General features: G+C 40.7%; 1 protein-coding gene across 6 annotated transcripts in view; it reads right to left on the bottom strand.

The window, feature by feature from the left end:
* The window catches only part of LOC142376727 (band 4.1-like protein 1), a 106,234-nt gene that overhangs the window by 8,163 nt on the left and 75,138 nt on the right, over positions 1 to 22,933 (bottom strand). For 2 of the 6 annotated variants that reach the window (XM_075460230.1, XM_075460231.1), the window contains exons 11-22: positions 21,804 to 21,979; positions 20,608 to 20,825; positions 19,785 to 19,820; positions 18,588 to 18,632; positions 15,523 to 15,672; positions 14,358 to 14,444; positions 12,738 to 14,126; positions 10,301 to 10,351; positions 8,813 to 9,166; positions 8,305 to 8,433; positions 4,735 to 4,794; positions 868 to 963 (exon numbers count right to left, since the gene is read on the bottom strand). In XM_075460230.1, the coding sequence (XP_075316345.1) occupies positions 868 to 963; positions 4,735 to 4,794; positions 8,305 to 8,433; positions 8,813 to 9,166; positions 10,301 to 10,351; positions 12,738 to 14,126; positions 14,358 to 14,444; positions 15,523 to 15,672; positions 18,588 to 18,632; positions 19,785 to 19,820; positions 20,608 to 20,825; positions 21,804 to 21,979 (2,791 nt within the window). The remainder of the gene's footprint in view (positions 1 to 867; positions 964 to 4,734; positions 4,795 to 8,304; positions 8,434 to 8,812; positions 9,167 to 10,300; positions 10,352 to 12,737; positions 14,127 to 14,357; positions 14,445 to 15,522; positions 15,673 to 18,587; positions 18,633 to 19,784; positions 19,821 to 20,607; positions 20,826 to 21,803; positions 21,980 to 22,933) is intronic. The other 4 variants (XM_075460232.1, XM_075460233.1, XM_075460235.1 and 1 more) reach the window with 4 other exon arrangements.

The raw sequence follows: 22,933 nt of genomic DNA, 5'->3' as shown, positions 1-22,933 counted from the left end.
ATTCTATGTCTTTTCTAAAGCTAGAGAAGATCAGATATTCAGTGAAAGGTAACTCTGACAAATTCTACAACAAGTGGCTTCCTTTTTTTTACTTTTTTTCATTCTCTTCAATCTCTGCCCCCTGATTGATGGACCCCCACTCGCTCTCTCCTTCTCTTTCCTCTCTTTTTCCTTTTCTGTCCTTTTCCTCCTTTTTATTTATACTGAGCAGCTTACACACCCATGTACATATTACACTTATTATACTTATTTAATTGCTATATATAGATGTCCTTAACTGTTAGCTAAGTAGCCCCCCACAATTGTGTATTGTTCTAGAATTGTTGTGAAAAAAAAAAAAAAAAACACTAGAGGAGGTAGACTGTATGCTTTTTTTTTTTTAACTCATCAAGATGCACATTATTTTGACTGTAGACTGTATGCTTTTTTTTTTTTAACTCATCAAGATGCACATTATTTTGACTGTATAAATATGTTTGCTCAAACTGACGGTGGCGATACAATGCTCAATGTAAATGTGACATTGATTTTTATTCCAATGTGCCTTACCTCCCAAAAAAAATATTAAACAAAAAAAAGAATTGAATATTCTATTCATGGTCCTACATTTGTCCAATAAGATTTGACCTCTAGAAAGAGAGACAACTACACGTTAAAGAGCTGTTATTCCTAAACCCGAACCCTTATATGAAAGTCTGCACTTCAAGCACATATTCTTTATAAAAGTGTTTCAAAATGCTTTAAAGTGACAAAGACTGTCACTTTTTACCAGACCTAACTGTTGTACCACACAATACAGACTGACTGTGGTACTGACGACAAGCTCCGGTGATTAAACTGTAACCATGGAAACAGATATGGTGTTACCTTGGTAACTTGTGTTGTGGTTGCTGAGGTGACGCTTTCAGCTGTTATGGTCAGTGGGGACACAACAGACTCCCTCCCCTTGGCGCTGGCTTTTGCCTACAGCAGAGAAAGACACACATTTAGCATTTTGAGATTTTTTTGTAAATGTAAAGTGCGTTATAAATAAAATGTATAATTATTATTCATTATTACATTACACCGTTCTGCCAGTCACAGGGGCTCCGACTTCTGCGTTTAATGTCACAGATCACAGTAGAATAACTTGGTAAATGTAAATTTAAATGTAAATGTAAATGTACTTTATTTATACAGCCCTTTACAGATAATCCTTACGGTGTACCAAAGTGCTTTACAGCAGGTAATAAATAAAGAGAAGTATAAGTAAAAACAAATAAAAACAATAAAAGAACAGTGAATGCAATAAAAAACAACAAAATCAAATAAGACAAAATAAGATAGAAGTGTCATCATACTACTGGGTATTAAAAGCAATCCTAAATAAGAAGGTTTTTAGCATAGATTTGAAGAGGCCCAGGTCAGAAATAAGACGCAGCTGGACGGGGGGCTTATTCCAGAGCCTGGGGGCAGCTTTGGGAAAAGGCTCGCTCACCCCAGGGTTTGTATTCTGACCTGGGCACTTCCAGCAGAAACTGATCTGCTGACCTCAGAGCTCTACCAGGACTGTTAAAAGCTCAGATAAATACGATGGGGCGAGGCCGTTAAAGGGGAACTCCGGGGCATTTGAAGCGCATTTCCATTGCTAGAGGTTGTCAAATACTGACAGTAGGACACAGACAGGTGCAAATCTGCGCTCCCTGTGCAGCGATTGCGCTGTTTGCGCAGCCTGTCATGCGAGGCTAATACGTGGTGGCTAAGGGGCAAATTCTAACCCTTCCACGTAAAACAACAACTTGCACACTGCATAAACGTCACACCACTTTATAAACCATCCGACAATAAAGTCACAAGCCTTACCATCAAAACCATATGCATGGTTCTCACATTACTGGCATGGGGACGTTACAAAACAACTTTATAAACAGCATGTCACTCACCGGCTGGTTGTAGGCTCGCGCATGTGAAAGCCCAAAACAGTCAATGGACGATACTCCCATATCCAAAACAATTATCTTCTCTAGAAAAACTGTGTTCAAGTATTTAAAACATTACAACAATATTACTGGGCATGTATTGAGCATCTAGCAATGGGATTGCGCTTCAAATGCCCCGGAGTTCCCCTTTAAGAGCTTTAAAAACAAACATTAAAAGTTTAAAATCAGTTCTATAAAGGAGAGGAAGCCAATGGAGGGAGTTAAGAACAGGAGTGATGTGCACATGTCTGTTGGTGTTGGTTAAAAGACGGGCAGCAGCGTTCTGCACCAGCTGAAGGCGGCTGAGAGAAGACTGGGAGACGCCGACATAAAGCGCATTGCAATAGTCTGACCTTGAACTTATTAGGGCACGGATGGCTTTCTCAAGGTCATGACGACTTAAAAACATTTTAACTTTGGCCAGGAGACGTAACTGGAAAAAACTAGTCCTGACGACACTGTTCATTTGTTTGTCCAACCTCAGATCAAAGGTCAAAGGTCACTCCCAGATTTCTGACAGTTGAACTAAGCTTTGAAGACAAGGTGCCAAAGCCAGCCGTCACATATCCCCAAACACAATGCTTTCAGTTTTGTCATCATTGAAATGAAGAAAATTTTAGTAGAGTAACTCTTGAAAGAATTTCAGATTCTTATTGGTTTCTGACCGCACACTGCATACAGAGTCATTGTGATGCAAAGCAGAACATCAGAATGACAGCCGACTGGGCCTAATATGTCAGATAGCAAAGATAATTAATGGGGCAATGGTGATAGACCACAGTAGTAGAGGGCACCTCTGGCACAACAATTAATCAGTATGATGTGAGCCAAAAACATCCCTCATCCGAAACAAGAACAGAGAGACAAGCATTTCCAAACAAACAGTACATAAAAGAGGATCATTTTGGTCGTGGATAAAAAAAAAAACCTCTAATATTAAATAGTAAGAGAGCTTATAAGATAAAAGAGAACCTAAGACAAATTTCTAACAAACTTGTGGAATTAGAACTAAGAAGCAACTTGAGATGAGACAGCAGAAGCCTGTCAGATATATCAATACACAATGAAGCCAACAGTTTGGTCATCTCTTTCTTTCCAACAGGTCATTAAACTCACATAGCATTGGGATAATGCTCACATAGTAGTCACAGCCTGTTTCTGTTTTGAGCAAGTATCATCATACAGTGTGCGTGCACCGTGTAGCTTGTTGTGAACGACTGAAATTAAAAGTTGGCTGCTTTTAAAAGTTAAAGCCAACAAGGAAGTGTCTCATGGTGCAAAACCACCAATGGCTACTATCGCTAGCTCAAAAACTTACTCCAACAGACTCCTATTCAAAGAACTTCAACTTCTGTCGTGAATTCTATCACTTCTGGTTCCAAGTTTTATCCGTCCATCCATTTTCTATGCCCACAGGGGGCTGAAGCCTGTCATAGCTGTCAGCAGGCAGCCTGGGACGGATCATCATTCCATCACAGTTACTAACGAGATCCCTACTCCAAGGTTTAACTCAGAACCACCAGTGAAACTAACATGCATATTTTTGGACTGTGAGAGGAAGCTGGAGTACTTGGAATAAACCCCAGGCCCCAGCTGAGATTCGTTCCAGAAACCCTCCTGCTGTGATGCAACAGTAATACCCACCACACCCCCCTGAAGCCCGCAAATTCCATAACTACATATATATCAAGTCACAAAAGTCTGATCTTTTTTTTTTGTAGTCCAATCAAGTGTCACTCTTCATCCTCACTCCAACTCGGTCTCATTGCAGATCTTTAACTGTCCACATTGGTCCAAAGTGCAAAACATTACAGTTTCACAATAAAGATTACTTTTATTCCTAATTCCCTGTTCTTTACCCTGTTCTCTACAAATGCATAACATTTTGATTTGACAGCACATCAATGTCCAACATCATACATGTTTCTACATGTGGACATTCACTTTTCAAATGTGGCTAGTGTTTAGTTGGCCATAAACACTAATCCGCTGACCAAATTAGAACTAGCACTCCCTCCACACAAAGGGAGTCTTGAAACTTATATTGGATAATGTTTTCAACAGTCACTGTACTTTTCTTTTTCCCTCCCACTCACAATTCCTTACTTTACTGCTGCATTCTCAGCCCTGAATGATTGGGGTTAGGAGTCGATAGTGCATGGTAAGGGTTAGAAAAAATATACAGGTTCACAAAAAACAACAGCCTACAGATAATTAGCCGTCTCTCACATTTTAGATATTCAGACACATGTATGTATGAACCCATTTCTGGTGAGACAGAGCTGTCCAGTCCAATGCCATAGCTGGGGCTTGAAAACATCAGTTTATAGACCAAGACGTGACATCATGGCTGCTTTCATCTTTAATACACTTTATGAGTTATGTTATGAGTAATATCAGCCCAAATAAACTTAGTTTTAGTCCCTTAGTTTTAGTCCCTTATTGGTCAAATGTCTCCCATGTTTAATATAATTCTATGTTAGTGATGTTTATGGTGGGGAAAAAGGCGCATTTGCTAAACAGCAGATTAAATATTCAGAGAAATCAGTGAGTAAAACAGTGGCAGTACCATTTATTTGCCTAAATTCATAAAGTGAGTCATTAGTCATGACCTCAAATAACAATACTGTGGCCGTGAACATTTTGTTCACATATTCATTTTAACACTCACTCAGAAGGATGGCAAATAAAGGTCAACAAAAGAGAGAAAGAACACAACAGAACATTGGCTTCACAGACAGCCACTATGAAGCACTTCCACTACAAAGACACTTACAGGGGATCCATTTTCTTTAAAAGCAATGGGAGCCTCCTGAGGGCTGACGACTCCATAGTTCTGAAAGAGAAAGAGAAAGAAATGGTCCTTATTGTCGGTTTGTTATCACTTCCTACTATACAACAGATAATCATAGCAATAAATTATGTTCGTACTACACAAATAAATTTGGTTTCAGTGCCGGAACAAAAAGCTGCTGAGAGCGAAACTGTGATGTCAAAAGCTTAACAGCCAAAACAAGCTCAACAATGTTATGAATGCTCTGTATTTTGCAATGTGTACACAGGATCTTCTTTATAAAATGCTAAGCCTGATCAGTGATAAAGTGTCCTGACAGAGTGTGAGGCTATGTTCCAAATCCCTAATGGGCACAGGTGATCCGTGCTGCATACCAAACTTGGTGTACATAGCATGTCTGACTGGGCTGATTTTTTTTTTTTTTTTTTTTTGGAGCTGGCACAAGTCCACCTCATTATTTATTTAACTGTTTTCCAGCAACATATCTGTCTTTGTTGACAGGATATGTACCTCAGAATTTTAAAGGTCGCTGTAATTAAACCATTACTTTCAAAAAACCTACTCTTGATTCGGTTGTGTTAGCTAATTATCAACCTATATCCAATCTCCCTTTTTGTCTAAAGTTCTTGAAAAAATAGTTGCAGCTCAGCTTTGTGATCATTTATACAGAAATAATCTGTTTGAAGAGTTTCAGTCAGGATTCAGAGTGCATCATAGCACAGAAACTGCACTGCTGAAAGCTACCAATGATCTCCTCTTAGCCTCTGATAGTGGACTTGTGTCTGTGCTTGTCCTGTTGGATCTCAGTGCTGCATTTGATACGGTCGATCACAGCATTCTATTACAGAAACTTCAACATGTTATTGGGATTAAAGGAACTGTATTAGGCTGATTTGGGTCATATTTATCTGATAGATTCCAGTTTGTTTATGTATACGAAAAGAATCTTACTCACACACCAGAGTAAGTCATGGAGTTCCACAGGGTTCTGTGCTTGGACCGATTCTTTTCACTTTATACATGATTCCATTAGGGAACATTATTAGACAGCATGGCATAAATTTCCATTGCTATGCTGATGATACTCAGCTGTACTTTTCCATGAAACCAGATGAAACCAATAGGTTGGTCAGACTACAAGCATATCTTAAAGATATACTGTCTGCCTCTAAATTCAGACAAATCGTATTTTAAGTAACTAGTTACTAAAACTGTCAGGTAAATGAAGTGTGGTAAAGAGAACAGAATCTTCCTTGTAATATGGTTGAGGTGAAGGAATTATTTCAAAGCACAAGTATTTCTGTTTTTACAATATAGTGCTGTACTTAATTAAAAGTAATTGGTAATAATCTGTTATTGCAGAAATTTTGCACCAGGGGAGAATGACCCGGTCCAGCTTAATAGGATGCATCATTTTAATGCTTCACACCTTGCTTCAACCACCAACCACCACTGCCTGATAACTATTAGCAAAAGCAAACAATCTAATGACAATGCCGCCCTAATGTGACCTCTGTCAGTGACATGCAGAGAACAGGCAGAGTAGCAGCCATCCTTTGTGCTGTCGTTGAGACTCAGCAGGCATGACATGTCTCCCTCTGGTGGCTGTAAAATGTTGCTGCTGTAGATCTGCAGATGATGTCATCCTCAGTTTGCAACAGATAAACACACGTACACACACACGCACGCACAACACACACTACTGAGGCTTTCTCTGACAACTTTGAAATTCTGACTCAACACTGATCTGGCACTTCAAAGGCACTTTCCCTACATCATTTCCTGAGTTCATCCACACCATTAGCAGAATGGCTAAAGAGCCCAGCCATGATTACATTTTAATAAGGCACCTGAGGGACAGCCAGCCCGCTCTCAAATCTCTGCTTCCGGAGATGAACGGGAGTCGCACCTGCTTTCATCATTCTCATTAATACTCTGTCAATACTTTAATCACCTCTTAATGATACTATTATGTCATCCATGTCTGGGAAATACAGAAGTCATGCCACTAAAACCTACTGAAAAAGCTTTTACCTCCAAACCAAACCCCAGAGCTCTACAACAAATATGAATTCACAATGCAGATCTGTTTGGTATGACTAATGGAACTGATTCCGTGATGCTGCATGTTGTGTTTGCGCACTCTTTTTATCAGTTAAGAGCCTTCTACATTAGCATTAATGTAGAAACGATGACACACTGTACATGAATAGATGGTAAACCCAAAAGCATGCAAATTCACAACAATAGGGAAAAAAAAGTGAGTCTAAAAAGAAATAAACGTGTCTACTCCTCAAACCGTTTTCTTCCTTTTATTCCAGACTAAATTTTCAGGTCCCTGCACAGCACTCAATGAACAGTACTGCATGTTGGATGTATGAGAAGTTACAGTCAGAAGCCGATTCAGACAACAAAACCGACTTATTCAAGGTGCACATGTGAAAAAGTTCAAATGACAGCGTCTTAAACTAGAAGGTTGCAATCACTGTTGTCTCTGGGGAGTTTTTTGGTATGGCAAAGAAATGACTTGAAATAAGAACTATGGAGTTTGATTTTTTTATTTTCGGCTAACTCTGTAAAACTTTTTTTCTGGAGGTTTTCAAAAGGCTGGTAGATTTATTTAGCTGAGTTTGTGTCCCCCTTTTTCAGTTTGTGCAAAGGTAGATTCACTGACAGCTGACGACAGTTTCTTCATTCACTTTTGGCTGGTCTGCTGCAACAGGGCAGCCCCGTGACTGTGTGCTGTATTGTGAGAAAGAAAACATTCTTTAACATGTGAACACTGTAGCCAAGCCGTTATCAGTATTGTGTGGAGCAGTAGCCTGAAAATAGAGGTGACCGCTGGAGCAGGGAAAGAACATGAGCAGTTCAATTCACAAAATTAAAGTAAACAAATAAATAAATGAAAATCTGTCAAAAAAAAGTCCTGCCTTCAGTGTTTTATTTAGGAACGGTACAGAACGTTATTGTAACATCAATGCACTTGTATTTTCTAAAAAAAAAATGTCCACGGTGGAGTTTTTAATTCTTGTATTTTCATGAATAGTAATGAATCATTTGTATTCGTCGTAGTTGGTGAGTAAATCTGTGAGCACCCTGATCTGACCTCCTTAAAATACTCTGCATATGAAAAAGCAAAGCAATATTTATCAAATACTGTTGTTTCATTTTTTGCTAAAACATTTTACAAAAAAGAACTGACAATACTACTTTTAAACGAGAGTCACTTTGAGAGTCTTTAGGTGCATGGACATAAGTTTTCCAAGCGGCTTCATTAGCTGCATGTGTAGAGGTAAGCATAAAGCACGCCTGGTGCGGCTTGCAGGCAGATCGCCACTTTTGCTCTCTGTTGCTATGCTGTTGGTTGTGCTGCTTTTTGTACTGTTAGAATAGATTGGCTGTTTCTAATAATATTATAATAATAAACCAATTTGTTTAGTATTCCAAGAACCGGTTCTAACAAAGTGGGGGCTCGTCCGGGTTACAAACAACTTACTTACGCTGATCTGTAATGTATTAAGTTTTTACTTTACTTTTTATTTTGTTATTTACCTGTGGTGAGACATCCATAATATTGGCGTGGACTTCGGATCCATTTGTGTGTGTCTCGGAGTTGGTGTCGGCCCTCTTCAGCTTGTGAGCCACGTTGACTGCATTGGAGTCCTTCTTTGCAACAGGAGGCTGTGTGAAACACAAACAGAACACGTACGTCAAGGTGGAGTGAGTAATGTCCTCTTCTTTTTTTGCAACAAAGCAAAATGAAAACTGTCAACTTCAAGGAACAAACTGTGAAATCAATTTTTATTAAACCGCTTGCAATGATGATAACAGCAGCAAATTATGGGGAATTGGAGAGAAACGCTTACATAAACAAAGAACAAAGGGAAACAAAAAAGGCACTCAAAGAAAACTAAACATGAAAAAAGAATATTTAAACAGCAGGAATTGGTCCAAGACAAAAAGAAAACAAAACAGCAGGGGATTATTGCACCATTTCCAGCCAGTCAGGGTGAATCCAGGGGGTGATGATGATGAAGGATGAATATATTCATCTGTCTACCTCGTGATGAGCTCCCTCCTCAGGAAGCTTCTCCTCCATGGGAAACTTGTCCCTGGAGCCCATTAGGCGAGCAGAGTAGAACCTTGAGGTCTCCTCAAAGTCCTCCCGTCCCACCTCTGGCTGCCGCTCCCTTTCTCCCAGCTCCGACTTGCACTTAGAAAAGTCCTCCATCCCAGAGTGGAGGTCCGTGATGACGGTGAAGTCCACCTCAGCCTCCAGGCTGGATGTGGAGCTGACCGTCATGCTGGAGCACTTGCGTTCGATGCCCAGGTCCCTCATGGAGGCCACGGTGTCCCGCTCCTGCTCCTCCTCTGAGGCTGTGCTCGGCTGAGGCCTCCTCTCCCCAAGCTCCTTCTGGTGCAGGAACAGACAAGGCATCGCTTCTCTGTTACTTTGTAACCATGGTGAACTGGATGATGGCGATGGTATGGAGAGGGATGGGAGTTTATCCTTTATGTTCAGCATGTATGATGGGACTGATAAAGGATCCCAAATCAAAGTCATTGCACATGTTTTATATACTGAAGATACAGTTGAAACAACTAAGACGTGCAGGAAGATAGACACAAAAAAAAGGGTTGAACAACATTACATTACATTATCAAAGTAATAAGATAAAGATGTATAGCTAATGTGAAAACTGTGATTTTAGAAGAACCAAACAAAGTCACAGAAACTACACTTCAAAATCTGTGGTCTGGAAGCCATCTCAGGTGTTGATTAATACTATTTGTTTGACTTGATGTAAATCTATTTAAACTATCCAGTGAAACTGAAAATATATCAGTGATTTCCTTTTAAGTAATATTAACGGATAACCAGGTAGAAATTACAGAAAAAAAAGGGCTGTAAATGGTCAAAATATTATATATATATATATATATATATATATATATATATACTGTATATAGTATTTTAAGAGGCAACAACAACTTGATTCTGTCATTTGTTATAGATAAGTACAAAATAAATTATTTACAGCGTCTTTATGAAGTCTTTATGATGAACTCCTTCCAAGCAAGGATGGGTCGTGGTTCAAATCATCAATTAGTTCCAAAATAATATCCTCAAGTTTAATTAAAGGTTCATGAAAATTAGCCTTATGGTCTCAAATTACAGCATTGCGTCACTTTTTTGCTGTTAAACAGATTTCAAATTAGCTGGAAAACTCTCCACTTCATCCCTTTTGTATTCACTGTCCGCTTTAGCATCTAAAAAGAGCCAAATAAACCCAATCATTTTGGCTAGACTCACATACCAAAGGCTCAAAGGCCAAATATTTCTGGAATTATTTAATTATAACAGCTCTTGTGGTATCAGACTCAGACATCAGACGTTTTTTTTCCCCCTTTTTTTTTTTTTTAACCAGAAGAAGCAGCTGCAGTCAGTTAGTAAGCATGCATATTAGCCCTGGGAGATGCAGAAGGAAAAGGAGGTGATGGGTGAGCATATGGAGGTGGGCTTGAGAAGGGTTTATAAATAGATAACCTTGAAGTCAGCAAACGGCTCCTCATATATGGCAGGAGTGGAGACAGGCTCCTGCAGGGGGAAGCAGAGGAAGGAGCAGAGAGAGCGTGTAGAGGTTAGCACAGGCTGAAAAGGGACTGACAGGCCACCACACACAGAAATCCTAACAGCAGCACTTCACTGCAGCCTGAAAAGTCAAGCTCACAAAACATGTCAGTGCAAACCTAAACTGGGAACCTGGTGTACTGAACAAAATTGAGAGTCCAAGTTTAAGTAAAGCTAATCACTCCAAGCGCAACGCTAAAAAAAATGGCTTGCTTTTCACATTTTTTTTTGTATAATTTAAACCCAAGTTTAGGTGAGAAATTCAGCCAGACCCAGTTTAAGCCAGTCGGGTTTAAATGGATTTGGGCACAAATTTCAAGCACTACTTCTTATTAGCAAAGCATACAGCAACACAGTTTGCAGGACAGAAAAAAAGTGCGCCTACTGAAACAAAGACATCTACAGCCATCTTTTGTGAGCAGCAGAGGTGGAACGAATCCTGCAGTTTGTGTGATAAGTGCCTTTTTCGACAGCTGCCATTGAGATAAAGAGCTGCAACCAACATGACCTTTCTGGTACACTGCAGGTTGATCGTTGGTGACACCGAGATTAGAATGCAGTATACAGAGATCTGCAGCCATAGACATATATCATGGGTGGGTGCGGGTATTTCCCACATGATAAAACGGGAGTAAAACTGAGCATGCGGTTGGGTGTCTAAAAGACGGGAAAAAAAAGCTTTGAACTAGTATTTTCAGACTGCAGAAATGAGTGCAAATGACAAGCAAATTGATTTGTACTCATATATTTGACGCCCACTTAAAGGATTTTGTCCGTACATGCTAATGCGTAGATTTGATTTGCACTTCTTTTCACATAGTGAAATAGGGGGATACAAGTTACAAAAAAATATGTACAAGTAAGCACGGAAGTGGAAAAGGGAAAATAATATGAAAGATAGTGCCGAACAGGAATTGAATCAGCGAGCGTTTAACCCCAACCATTTAACTGCCACAGTTGGGAACGAGACGGGAGCTTTGTCGCAGTGGAGAACTGAGGAAGGAAAATGTAGCTACATGGTTTTCTGTGAGCGACCTTCCGTATTTTACGATGTGTCGTGACATCACCTTGTAAAAAACAAATGTAAAAGTCAAACAACGGAACTCCAAACTCAAACAGCAAACTAAAAACAGAAAATCTGAACATATTTAAACAATCAATTGTCATTTTTCTCAGAAGATCAGGTTGGTTGCAACACTACGCACTTTGAATTTCAATTTAAAGATTTGATTTAAATATTTGACTGCTCGCAGGAAAAAAAAAAATTAATCAAACATCCAGTGAAGGCTGTCTGGATGTATTTCAAACTTATGTCCTATTGACCTAATATTTTCCCGCACTCCCAGAGTTCAATCAGATCCTGATATGATTGTCATACACACCAAGAGCTACGCAACACATGCCTGTTTAATCCAATATGCAAGAGCGCGGCTCAGATGAAAAGATGGGAAATGATGAAAGCTGTCATGTCTATTCACTTCAAATTCCTTTCATTCCAGTGCCAAATACGTGCAAGCTCCCAATGATACCAGCAGTGAAATGAAAGCTGCAAATCTGACTGTCGGGCACTGAGCTGTGGTGTCTGGCTGCTCACTGCCTGCTGGAGGAGTCAGAGTGCTTGCTTTTAACCCAGCTGAGGTTGAAGAAAATAATTGACCTGCAGTATAAATAATGTGAACGATAAGGGATATTTTGTGGATTCAGCTTTTATTTCTTGGAAATCTTTGGGATGGTTTCTGAAGCATTTCTGCACAAGTTTATGCTCCATTCATCACACATTTTTTAAGATAATGGCTCTAAAAGCCGACGGCACAATTCGCTGTCTTTTTTTCCCTCAAATTAATTATTTAATTTGGAATATTCGTATTCGATACATGCTTTTGTATGTCAGATTTAAAAATGACACACAAGAAGCACAAAGCGAGTGACTTTCCTTCCTTTCCAATGAACGATGTGAGCTGAAGGGAAATCTAAAACTTTTAGCTTAGAAAAGACAAAGACTAGGCAACGACCAACTCACCAACGTGAGAAACGGATTTTTGTCTTTTCAGACTTTCACAGCCAGTGTTACACTGTACAGATTTGCCAGACAGTGTGGTGCATGTTGAGGGCAATGGGAAGGGATACATTGGGCTGCCATGTGGGAAAATGTTTGAACTCTTTGGCTGATTTTTGCCACTAGACAGAGCTGAAGTACCACTCCACCTGCTCCTCAAATAGACACGGACAAGTAAGATGGATGAATGTTTTGAGTCACTGAAAACTCAGAAAAAAAAAAAGAAAAACGTGCGAGTCTGTCTGTAGCTCATGCTTTATTTCCAATGACTTAATAGCAGATGCCAAGCAGAGTTACCGAGTGTCTCTTCTTGGCTGCGTCCTGGCTCGGCTCCCGGCCGGCATTTCGGCTGTTTCGCAGTATTAGACCAGACTCCCTGGCCTTCTGTGTTTTCACTGGCGGAGCTGGGGGAGCCATTTTGGGAAGTGCCAAAATCTTTGAGCCAAACGGCTGATTCTCTGTCGACCCTCCACCGGACTGAAGACTGTCATCTTGATGTTCAGGTTTACCAAGACCCTCTACATCTGCAGTGCATGCTGGATGGAAGGTGAGGGCGTCGGTCCAGTCTGAAGATCCCTCCGGAGAGCCAACCGACCAGCGATATTCTCTTCTGATGACACGTGTGGGCTCTTCCTGCCCCGTGCGGTCCCTTTCATCCTTACATGTCACACTCTTTGACCGCTCTGGCTTGAGAGGAACAATCCTGGTGATTTCCGACTGGTAGCTGCTGCCTGACAGTCGATGGAGAGATGTCCTCTGGCCTCTGTCGCCTAGGAAACCCTCCAAGTCCTCAGCGCCAGAACTGCTGACCTTTCTCTCATGCGTCCTGACTTGTCGAAGTTTTACCTCTGCCAGTTCTTTGTTGTCGATGAGGCCCTTTCCTCGTACCTTCATCACACTCTCCCCTTTAGCACCGGATAATGAACTCTCATGTTCTATCTTCACCGGTCCGTTCAATGAGCCCAAATCGATATCTGCCATCTCAACCTGGTTCCCTTTTCTCTTTACCTGCTCTGTTCCTTGACTGGAGACCTCTCTGCTCTCCCCTGCTGGTAAATCTTCTTGTTTGCTGTCTTTATAGACCCTGACTAACTGATCCGTTTCTAATCCCTGATCATCTGCTATCATGACGACCGGGGGTGAATCCGGATTATTTCCTCGTTTGGACGTTTTCTCTGAATTGTTGTCTGAGTCGGAGCCTTCACATTCCTCTCCGGAAGAGTCGCTCCCTGCTTTCCTGTTGATGAGTTCTGCAGGCATTCCCAGATTTAAGCTTTGGGGTCTCCTCTTCTTTTTTGATTTAGAAGCCACCCTTTCCTTTATCTGGTGTGGGCCCGGGGTCACTTCACTGTTTTCCTCGGGGTCCGAGGCTTGAGACGGTTTACATTTGTCTCGGCACGGCTCTGCATTCTCAGATAGCTGAATCACAGAAGGCTGAGTCTCAGAGCACACATCCACCTCTCTGGGGTCTTTTGTGGGAAATTCATCAATATGGCTTTTCATTTCTTTCCCGTCATACCCTGTTACCTCTTTATGTATCATCTTGGTAATGTCTATTTCTTTTTCCAGCTCCTTTTTCTCCCACAAGGAATCAGATGTGAGACATTTGTTCTTGTCTTCTGCCTTCCAGTCATGGTCTTGTTGATATGGTTGTTGTTTTTCAATCAATACCCACTCCTCAGACCCCTACATGTTGGTGTAGATCAAACACAATTAGACATGCTAAGCACAGCTGCTAAAAAATGATTGAATCTACACAATTTCTATCCCCAGTTAAGGGAGCAAAATGCAAAGCTGGTATATAATAAAGTTTTAGTATACGTAGTGATTATTTGAGAATAGCTTTACATGTTAGGAGGTGTACTGAATAGATAAAAGACTGTATTGTGAGAAAAGGAACAATGAAGAATGTGCAACCTCGGGGGAAGTCACCAGAGTCTTCTGGACGAAACCCTCAACAGACAGGCTGTTAACAGGGTCCTTTCCCACTGCTCGGCCCACCAACTGGCCGACACGCAGCAGAGGAGAGAGTTTAAAAGAGAAGGAAGAACAGCCATTAGAGCAAGTCAGACCCAAAATGAGCGAGTGAATTAGTAAGATGCACAAATTCATGCAAAGAGAAGAAAACAGAAAAGGCAGGAAGAACCAGTGTAAACATGACTTAATTGAGTCCTGTGTAAAAACTTTAGCTTCAAGCTAAAAACACGGAGCCTCTTGTGTAACAGTCCTTGAAACCACATGACCAAATCAGCATGCATTTGCAAGGCAAATCATTTTTTCAGCAACTACATCAAAGAGCTGACATTCGTCCGAATCTCTTGGAAAGAGTCATGTATAACTTCGACTGTCAGTAATACAGAATTAGAGCCCCCACTCCTCTGGAATGAGGCACAAGAGATTACATTTTCTACCGCCAACAACATTTGACATTCTATGGACTTAATCTGATTGTGCAAGACAGCCGCCGGAGGGCATCTGAAGCACAGGCGAAGAGAAGAACTACCCGATCCGAAGGGTCCGGTCTCATCTTTCAGTTATCAGAATAAGATCAAAACTTGATAGAAGACATTGTCAGTACTATTCAAAGAAAACAAAAATGACTAATGATTACTTTTCAAATGCCTCAAGTTGGTCTAATTTCATTACGCTGCTTTTTCAAAGCTGCTCGTCTGTCATCCTCAAGTGTCCTTGAGACATTAGAATTGAACCCGAAACGCCTGAGAAAGGGAGAATGCGCTTCTTTAAAATCACGTGTTAAGAAAAATTCTGACAGAAATACCTTTGAACAGGAGGAACCTGTGTGAAACACCTGTAAGGAAAACCACAACCACCTTGTTCACTGTGCAACTTGCACTTATACACAGTATCATCTGGCTCGAAACATGTGAAGTGTATCCAGGTAAAAACTTTTAAACATTCTGACAAACACAGCCTGTTTTGCCAGAGTCAAGGAGCAAGAAAAAGCAATTCAATCAGTTCAAATCAACTTGACGGCATCCAGATGAGAATATTTCTTTTTATGGAATGTCAAATGTCAGAGAGACACTGAACCCCCCCCCCCCCTTCAACCGGCCCTACTCACAGCCTTCTTCTCTGGTGTTCCAGTCGGGGAGCTTGCTGACAGACGCGTCTCGCGGTTCATCAGCTTGCTGTTGGGCTCCCTCAGGGCTTTTTTCAGCTCGTTGATGCTGGCTTGGTGCTTCAGTAAGACATCCTGTGACTTATCCAGAAACTGGAGGAGAACATACGGCAGAAGGAGAACCAAACAGAAAAAGCATTAGCAGCACATCAACGTGCTTCTCAGCAGTAGGGCCCCGGTAGGATATCTGCATGACAGAATTGGCTAGAGGACAATGCTGCACGCACTGACATGAATCCCAGGGGATTTTGTCAGACTTGTGTTGAGCATAAATTACCATTTCATTTTACTATTTTGTGCTGGTGTCCACAGGTGCTACTGAAGCTCAAAGAAAGGCAAAAACAACCACGGTTACAGCTGACTAGGCTTTTGGGATACAAATGAACGCTATAATCAAAGCTCAAGCTGCAGCAGTTGATGAATGATGAAATGAATGTGAAACATCTAGTAATTTGTTTGTTTCTAATTATTTTTTCTCATTTTATTTTTTTCCTTTTTTCTTTAATGCGTCAGTGGTGGAAATGAGTCGGCTCACCCCACAAGCACTGCAGTTCAATACATCTTAGGATGCTGACACTCAGAGCTCAGAGTGAACTGCAGCAGGCTTCCTAACTACATTTTTCTGATAGTTCTAAAGTTGCATTATACATTCAAGGGAAGGCTGACATGTTTTTCGGGTCTGTCTTTGAACAATAGTGAAGTGTTACAGTGGGTTTTTCCAGCTGTGGTTGTTCGTCCTCTTTATTGTGGCAGTTATGAGGGGACAAAGTCATTTTTCTTTCTTTTGTTTGTTCTTTTGGGTGGGACAAAAATAAATCCCAAAAGTGAGGTCCTTTGAAATGACATTCCCTTTAATGCAAAACTTGTTTCCTTTTTTTTGTTGCAACATTTACACATAGGCTGAACATGAAAACACTGTTCAGGGAAACACAGACATCAGAGAAGGAATTTCATGCAGTAATTCTGAAAGATACCCACATAATTCTTCTGGAATCTTTAGTCTGCTCAGCCCTCATACTACAGTAATTACAAACATAAATTATAACCGTGATACATATTTGCAGAGACTGTGGATTTAGTCCATCATCAATAAATAAGGAAGGGATCTCTAACTATGAGCATAGACTTGTTCTTTAGCAATTCTAGAAGTCTGAAAGGGCATGGTAACAGTTGCTTTTTCAGAGGGGTTTTGTGAAGTACGTTTGAGCAGTTAGTGTCTCACCTGCAGCAGACTGTGGTCAGAGTGCTCTCAGTTTAGAGTGTCAGAGTTCTGAAGGGGGAGCTAATGACTACTCAGAAGGCCACTGTAAACCGACTTTCTCCTATCCGACCAGTATTTTACCATTTCCTCAACCAAAAACAGCTGTGTTGCTACCCAATCGTTGCATACACGGTGGCTGCCCAACGTATTCTGCTGCTGATCAGCTCCGACTCAAAAGTCCACCGGTATTATCCCCAATAATACCAGCTACGAGACAAAGAAAAAATTTTACAGTGAGCCTGGAAACACCCAAACGCTTACCATCTTTTAAAGCTCTGCAGTTGGGATCCTTTATTGGGATTAAAGGAACTGCATTAGGCCAGTTTAAGTCATATTTATCTGAAAGATTTACGTTTGTTCTTGTAAATGAAGAATCTTCCTCACACGCCAGATTAAGTTATGGAGTTCCTCAGGGTTCTGTGCTTAGACCGATTCTTTTCACTTTATACATGCTTCCATTAGGTAACATTATTAAACAGCGTGGCATAAATTTCCATTGCTATGCTGATGATACCCAGTTGTACTTATCTATGAAACCAGATGAAAGTTGTTACCTTTGGACCTGGTGCGCTCTAGGGAGAAATTGTCTAGCTATATAGTTACACTACATGGTATTTCCTTGGCTTCTCATACTACAGTGAGGAACCTTGGAGTTATTTTTGACCAGAATTTATCATTTGACTGATATAAAACAGGTTTCTAGGACTGCAATCTGTTGGTTTCCTTAGCTAGGAAATTGTTTTTTAAATTGGCTCTATATGAATAAATTGGATTATTTTGAAATTATTTATGATTGCAATGAATTGAACTCCAATTGGCTTGAATTGGACTCTTTATTATTTAAGTGCCTTGAGATGACATTTATTGTAATTTGGCGCTATATAAATAAACTGACTTGAAATTGAATTGCAAAAGTAATGTTCAGCATCCAACCAGTCTGACACAACTCCTGACAGACTCAGCTGATCAGTCGGGAGATACAGAGGGCAGCCATCGGGCATGCCGTCCTCCAGACTGAGAGTGGTCCCACTGCTATCTGTGCTGCAGATAAGAATGCCCCGACTGCTCTCAAGCACTTCATACAACCCCACTTAAAAATTAACCAAAATATCAGCCCATACAAAACTTAAAAAACTAAACTTAACACGTAAGGACGTGCTTGGACCATCTATCATGACAGTTGCAGTCTACAAAATAGTTCCAGCAAGGTTCACCCGTAGCAGCGTGCAATGTGAAACATGATGCAGCACGACATGCATCACGATCTAATGGAGGTAAAACTACTCGAATTAATTCAGCCAAAAGGCCAAATAAGATTTATCAGAAAAAAATGTTGGAAACTGCTGTTGAGTAAAGTTTCATAATTTCAGGTCTTACTGATGAACAAGCATGTTTTACTCTTGACATTTTCAGCAGTTTCTCTGCATTAAAGGACAAATTTAAATGGAGGAATCAACTTACAATAGAAAAATATTTACTTTGCTGTAAAAAAAATCTGAGCTCCTCTTCCACCACTGCTTAGGAAAGTATTTACTGATTCTTTATAAGCATTTGAGCGAGATGAATGACTCATTTTCGTGTCTACGTGAGGTCTCTTTAGGGCATCGTACAAAGAAATATATAAACCGTTTTTTAGGCGTGGATGCAGGCAAATCTCAAAGGCTAAAATCCTCTGAAGGCTATAAAAGCAGAGCAACAGCATCATACACGACGAGAAAGCGCAAGAGCCGAATACAGGAACCTGTACCTCCTGTTTGTGCCGAGGAGTAGTCTCCTGGTCCAACTGAGAGAGCTGAGTTGGGGCAGGAGAAAGGGCGTGCAAGAGAAGGGGCAGAGGTGAAGAGTGCAGGGTCAGAGGGTGCAGGGACAAGGTGGTGAGACCACAGGCAGAGTGAAAGGACACCACAGCAAGACAAATTCACAAATCACGCTAAAAAGAAGACACAACTTCCCAGTACACATTTTGGAATTCGAAAAAATGAGTCAAATCAGCGGGCTTTCACTCATGATTCAACATGAGTTTGTTTGCTTCCTTATTATCAAAGTCCTTTTATTGGATGAGAAGACTACTTTATCTACTAATTATTTCAACTTCTTTGTCTGCCAAATTTCTTTCTGAACAAATACGAGGTGAGAAGTCATATAGAGTTTAATTCGTATATATCGGAATATGAGTGAAGCAACCATATTGCTTATTAGTTGTGCAAAATTTTCTCAGAAACAGACTTTTGTGGCCAAGTGACAGGAGGAAGTACCCTCCTCATACAATGAGCGCAGTTCAGAGAGAGGAAGCGAGCAACTCGTGCGCAAACCTGATTGGCTTAGAGCAAAAACTGGAGGGAAAGCCAAATACAAAGAGAAATGGAAAATAAAGAAATAAATAAATGACATACAAAACTTAAAAGTTTGAATAGATTTAGATAAAAAAAGAGAAATTTACTTCCTTCAAAACATATCCAGTGCTGTGAAAGTCTTATGCCACATCTCATTTCTTTATGTTACCAAGTAAAAGTGACTTGTGGCAACCACTAAAGGAAATACAGTCACAGTAACCACAGTAAAGTTATGAATAAATAAACAAAGAAATGTGAACCAAAATAATCAGCTTTTAATCACTCTTTTATGTTTTGCTTCTATATTTCCTCGTATACTTTTCCTAGTATTATTTAATTTTTGGGTTTTTTTGTCTTTTGATGTCCCCATAGTCTTACAAAATGTTTACTGGGATGCTTAACTGTGTCAAACAGGTCCAAACACAACCTTTCTAGCATCAGTCGCGCATTTGATGCAGAGATGCGTAGTCTTTTTTTCAGTGACTGTGTTGGCAAACCCAGCGGAAGATGACCAAAGAAAACAAGGTACAATTCCACAGATATATTCAGAAAAACGTATCATGATGGATGAATACAGACAGTATACATACAGACAGACAGACACCAAATACCTCCTGTTTACTGTCAGCGGGTGAGCCGGCCTCCTCCTTATTGCCAGCAAGAGTTAAAGAATAGAGAAAGCATGTTAGCAACTGAAGGCCAGGCTTGACTCTGCTTTTCTTAGCTTAATTAAAAAGAGGTTAAATAGTGTGAAGCTGTTAGCAGGATTTATGAGCAGTGCAGTGAAAGCATGTAAGCCTGAGTGAATGAGACTAAAAGGAGAAGAGTTAGTAGATGCTAAATCCACCAAAGCCACATAGCGTTAGGCAGGGCCGCTGACAGGTTTGGCTGGGCCCGGGACAAAATTCTCTGAATGCCCCCCCCCCAGTCTAAACGAAAGTTACAGGCTACCCCAAAACATCACGTTTATAACCCATTCGTTACATTCAACTCTATCTAAATGGCAATTTCACACGTTGCCATGTCTATACTGGCTTATTTTAAACAAAATAAGGTTAAACCAGAGCCGCGTTACACTGGCTGTCATTCAGCTGACCGGGGATGATTCTCAAATCAATTCAGCCTGATTGGCGTGCGTGCCTGAAACATTTGGACATATTTGCGGACTAATGCGCATATTCCTTTTTTTTTTTTTTTTTGGGCCCCCCCCATTCCTGGGCCCGGGACAAAATACCCGTTTGTCCCCCCCAATCGGCGGGCCTGGCGTTAGGCCCCTTCTGATTAAACCTCAGCTGGACTGAGAGGCTTATGCTGCACTTGTTTACATCAACACCTCTGCACACCAAAGCCACAGTTGTCTTCAAGTTAACTAAAGCACTGATCTTCTGATATTTAAACACAGCCAACTCACAAAAACCTTGCAGTATTTCCTACCATGATCTCCTTCTTTCTGGTCGGAGTGACGTTTCCGTCGTTGTCTTTCTCCTCCTCCATCTCCTGGTCCTTGTCTTCCTCGTCCTGCTCCAGACTCGGCTCCAGCTCGGTCTCCTGCTCGTCTACGGAGGGGCTGCGGAGACGTCGCTGTTCACTGATGCTGCGGTGGGACATACCATCGTGGTTCTCACACATGGACGATACCGGCCGTGAGAACTCTGCAGGTCAAATAGGTTTAATTATTTTAAAATTCTGTCCAGGAACATGAACTAATGTTTATGAGCCGTTCTATTTACTGGCTGGAAGAAGAAACTTAATTATACACCCAAAGGTAGTCTGGACTGATGAAACCCATCACATGCATCTTAAAATATATTGCACTTTAGACGTGGTGGGAGATCATCAGAGTCAAGCTGGCTACAGTCTTGTGAAAGAGAAAGTAAACACTCTTTCAATTATAAGATTTTACAGATCAGGACATGATAAAAAAATCATCTGATCCTTTGCAGGTTGCAAAATTAGGTAAATACAACATGAGATGAACAACAACACAACATATTACACAATGTTATTCTGTAAGCCAAAATCTTGCGCCTCTGATTGACTTCTTGGATTTTGACCCTTGGACCCAATAAATAACCCTAAGAACTGAATACCGTCTGTCTGCCTGCATTTGTGTTCGCCAGTTTCCTAGTTCTTGATAAATGTTATCAGTCTCTCACATCAGTTTGGAGGAATTCTGGGCCACTCTTCTTTACAGCGTTGCTTCAGTTCATTGAGGTTTGCAGCATTTGTTCCCAAACCGACATGAGCAAACCAAGCCTTCCGTGTTGATTTACACAGTCATTTGCACTCGATGTGAAAGTACACCACTCACACAGTAATTAGAAGGTAAATCAAGTAAATTAATTCACGTTGGGCGAAATATTTCGATTGGCGACGCTGGCGACGCTAGCATGTATGTATTACGCGCAACCAAGCAGTGGTCAGTGCTGTGAGATTCGGACAATGCCTGGGTCGCCAGGAAAACGCTCCCACACACTTATTTATGTCTCAGGAATGCGGGGATACACTTAATTTGGCCTGGGGGTGGCATATCCCTTTAATCTGAGGTTAGATTTAACTAATTTTGCAACTAAATATAAATTCAAAACTACTTATTTTAGTCTTAAAAATAGATGTGTTGTGGCTCTCACCTCCATCCAAGCTCCTGGACAGAAGGTACCTCTTGCTGGTGGAACGCTCAAAGTGAGGAGCAGGGCGGTCTATGAGAGCACTGGCCTGTCTGGTTTGTGCCTGCGTCCTTCCGCTGTATCGAAACTTTGAACCCATCACCAAGAAGCCCTTAGGAGGAGGTTCTGGGGACACCAACCTGTGAAAGCAAAACCGGTATTAGCAGCTGTAGCTCACTCAAAAAAAACTAAATTAAAGGAGGGTGAGCAGTGCAACTGAACAAGATTAATTGTTACAAAATAAACTGTCTATTTCCATGGCATTCACCAGGAAATTTCATGTTTCTTAAAATGGAGAAATGCATTACATGTGTACCTTGTGTACATACCACAGGTGCTCAACGTTTTTTAAACGCAAGTGTATACATGTCTTAATTACTTGCGACTAGGCGGGTATATAGCAAAAGACATGTATTTATCTCAAACCTCAACCTGGCATTTTTTTGTTTTATCTTATTTATTTATCTTTATTCAATTTTCTAACTAAAGGCAGACATATTCTTTCTGGACCAGATATTTCATTTTCCAAGCCTGGCAATGTGGCTTTGAAGCCAACAACAGAACTGTATAACCGACCCGTGACCCACCCAAGCCTGCATTTATATAAGGCCCCATTTGTTGGTTCCCAATGCCGATGTCCAAATGACAACAAAGTTATTCATGCCAATTATTCAAAACTAAAGGAAGAAACATGAGAAATAGGGGAAATTAATTTATTTTGCCAGGCCTTGGCTGTAGTTATTTTTGGTTGTTGTTTGCAGGTCTTTTAGCCTTTTAGTCTCCAGCAAATTAAAAGCATCTTAGTAGGGTTGACTTAGTTAATCCAGAATACTCCACTTCTGTACCTTTCAAAACGTATTGATTGCTTTTGTGTTGTGTTTCAGCACATTTTCCATCTAAATTGTTACATAAACTGTTGAGTCGAGCTACAGTTACAGCGAACAAACCATTTAATCTGATCTCTGTCCATGTCCTAGTATACAGGCACAGGAGCAGAATTAAGTTATTGACTAAAGTATATCCAATGTGTGAGAAAAAGACACTCTGCTACTTCTAACTTTCTCTGTGGGAGATCATCGTACATGTAAGCATAG

The sequence above is a fragment of the Odontesthes bonariensis genome, chromosome 3, assembly GCF_027942865.1.
Source record: "Odontesthes bonariensis isolate fOdoBon6 chromosome 3, fOdoBon6.hap1, whole genome shotgun sequence".
Classification (NCBI taxonomy): Eukaryota; Metazoa; Chordata; class Actinopteri; order Atheriniformes; family Atherinopsidae; genus Odontesthes; species Odontesthes bonariensis.
The sequence above is the reverse complement of the archived record's forward strand: the minus strand, read 5'-3'. Positions and strand labels throughout refer to the sequence as shown.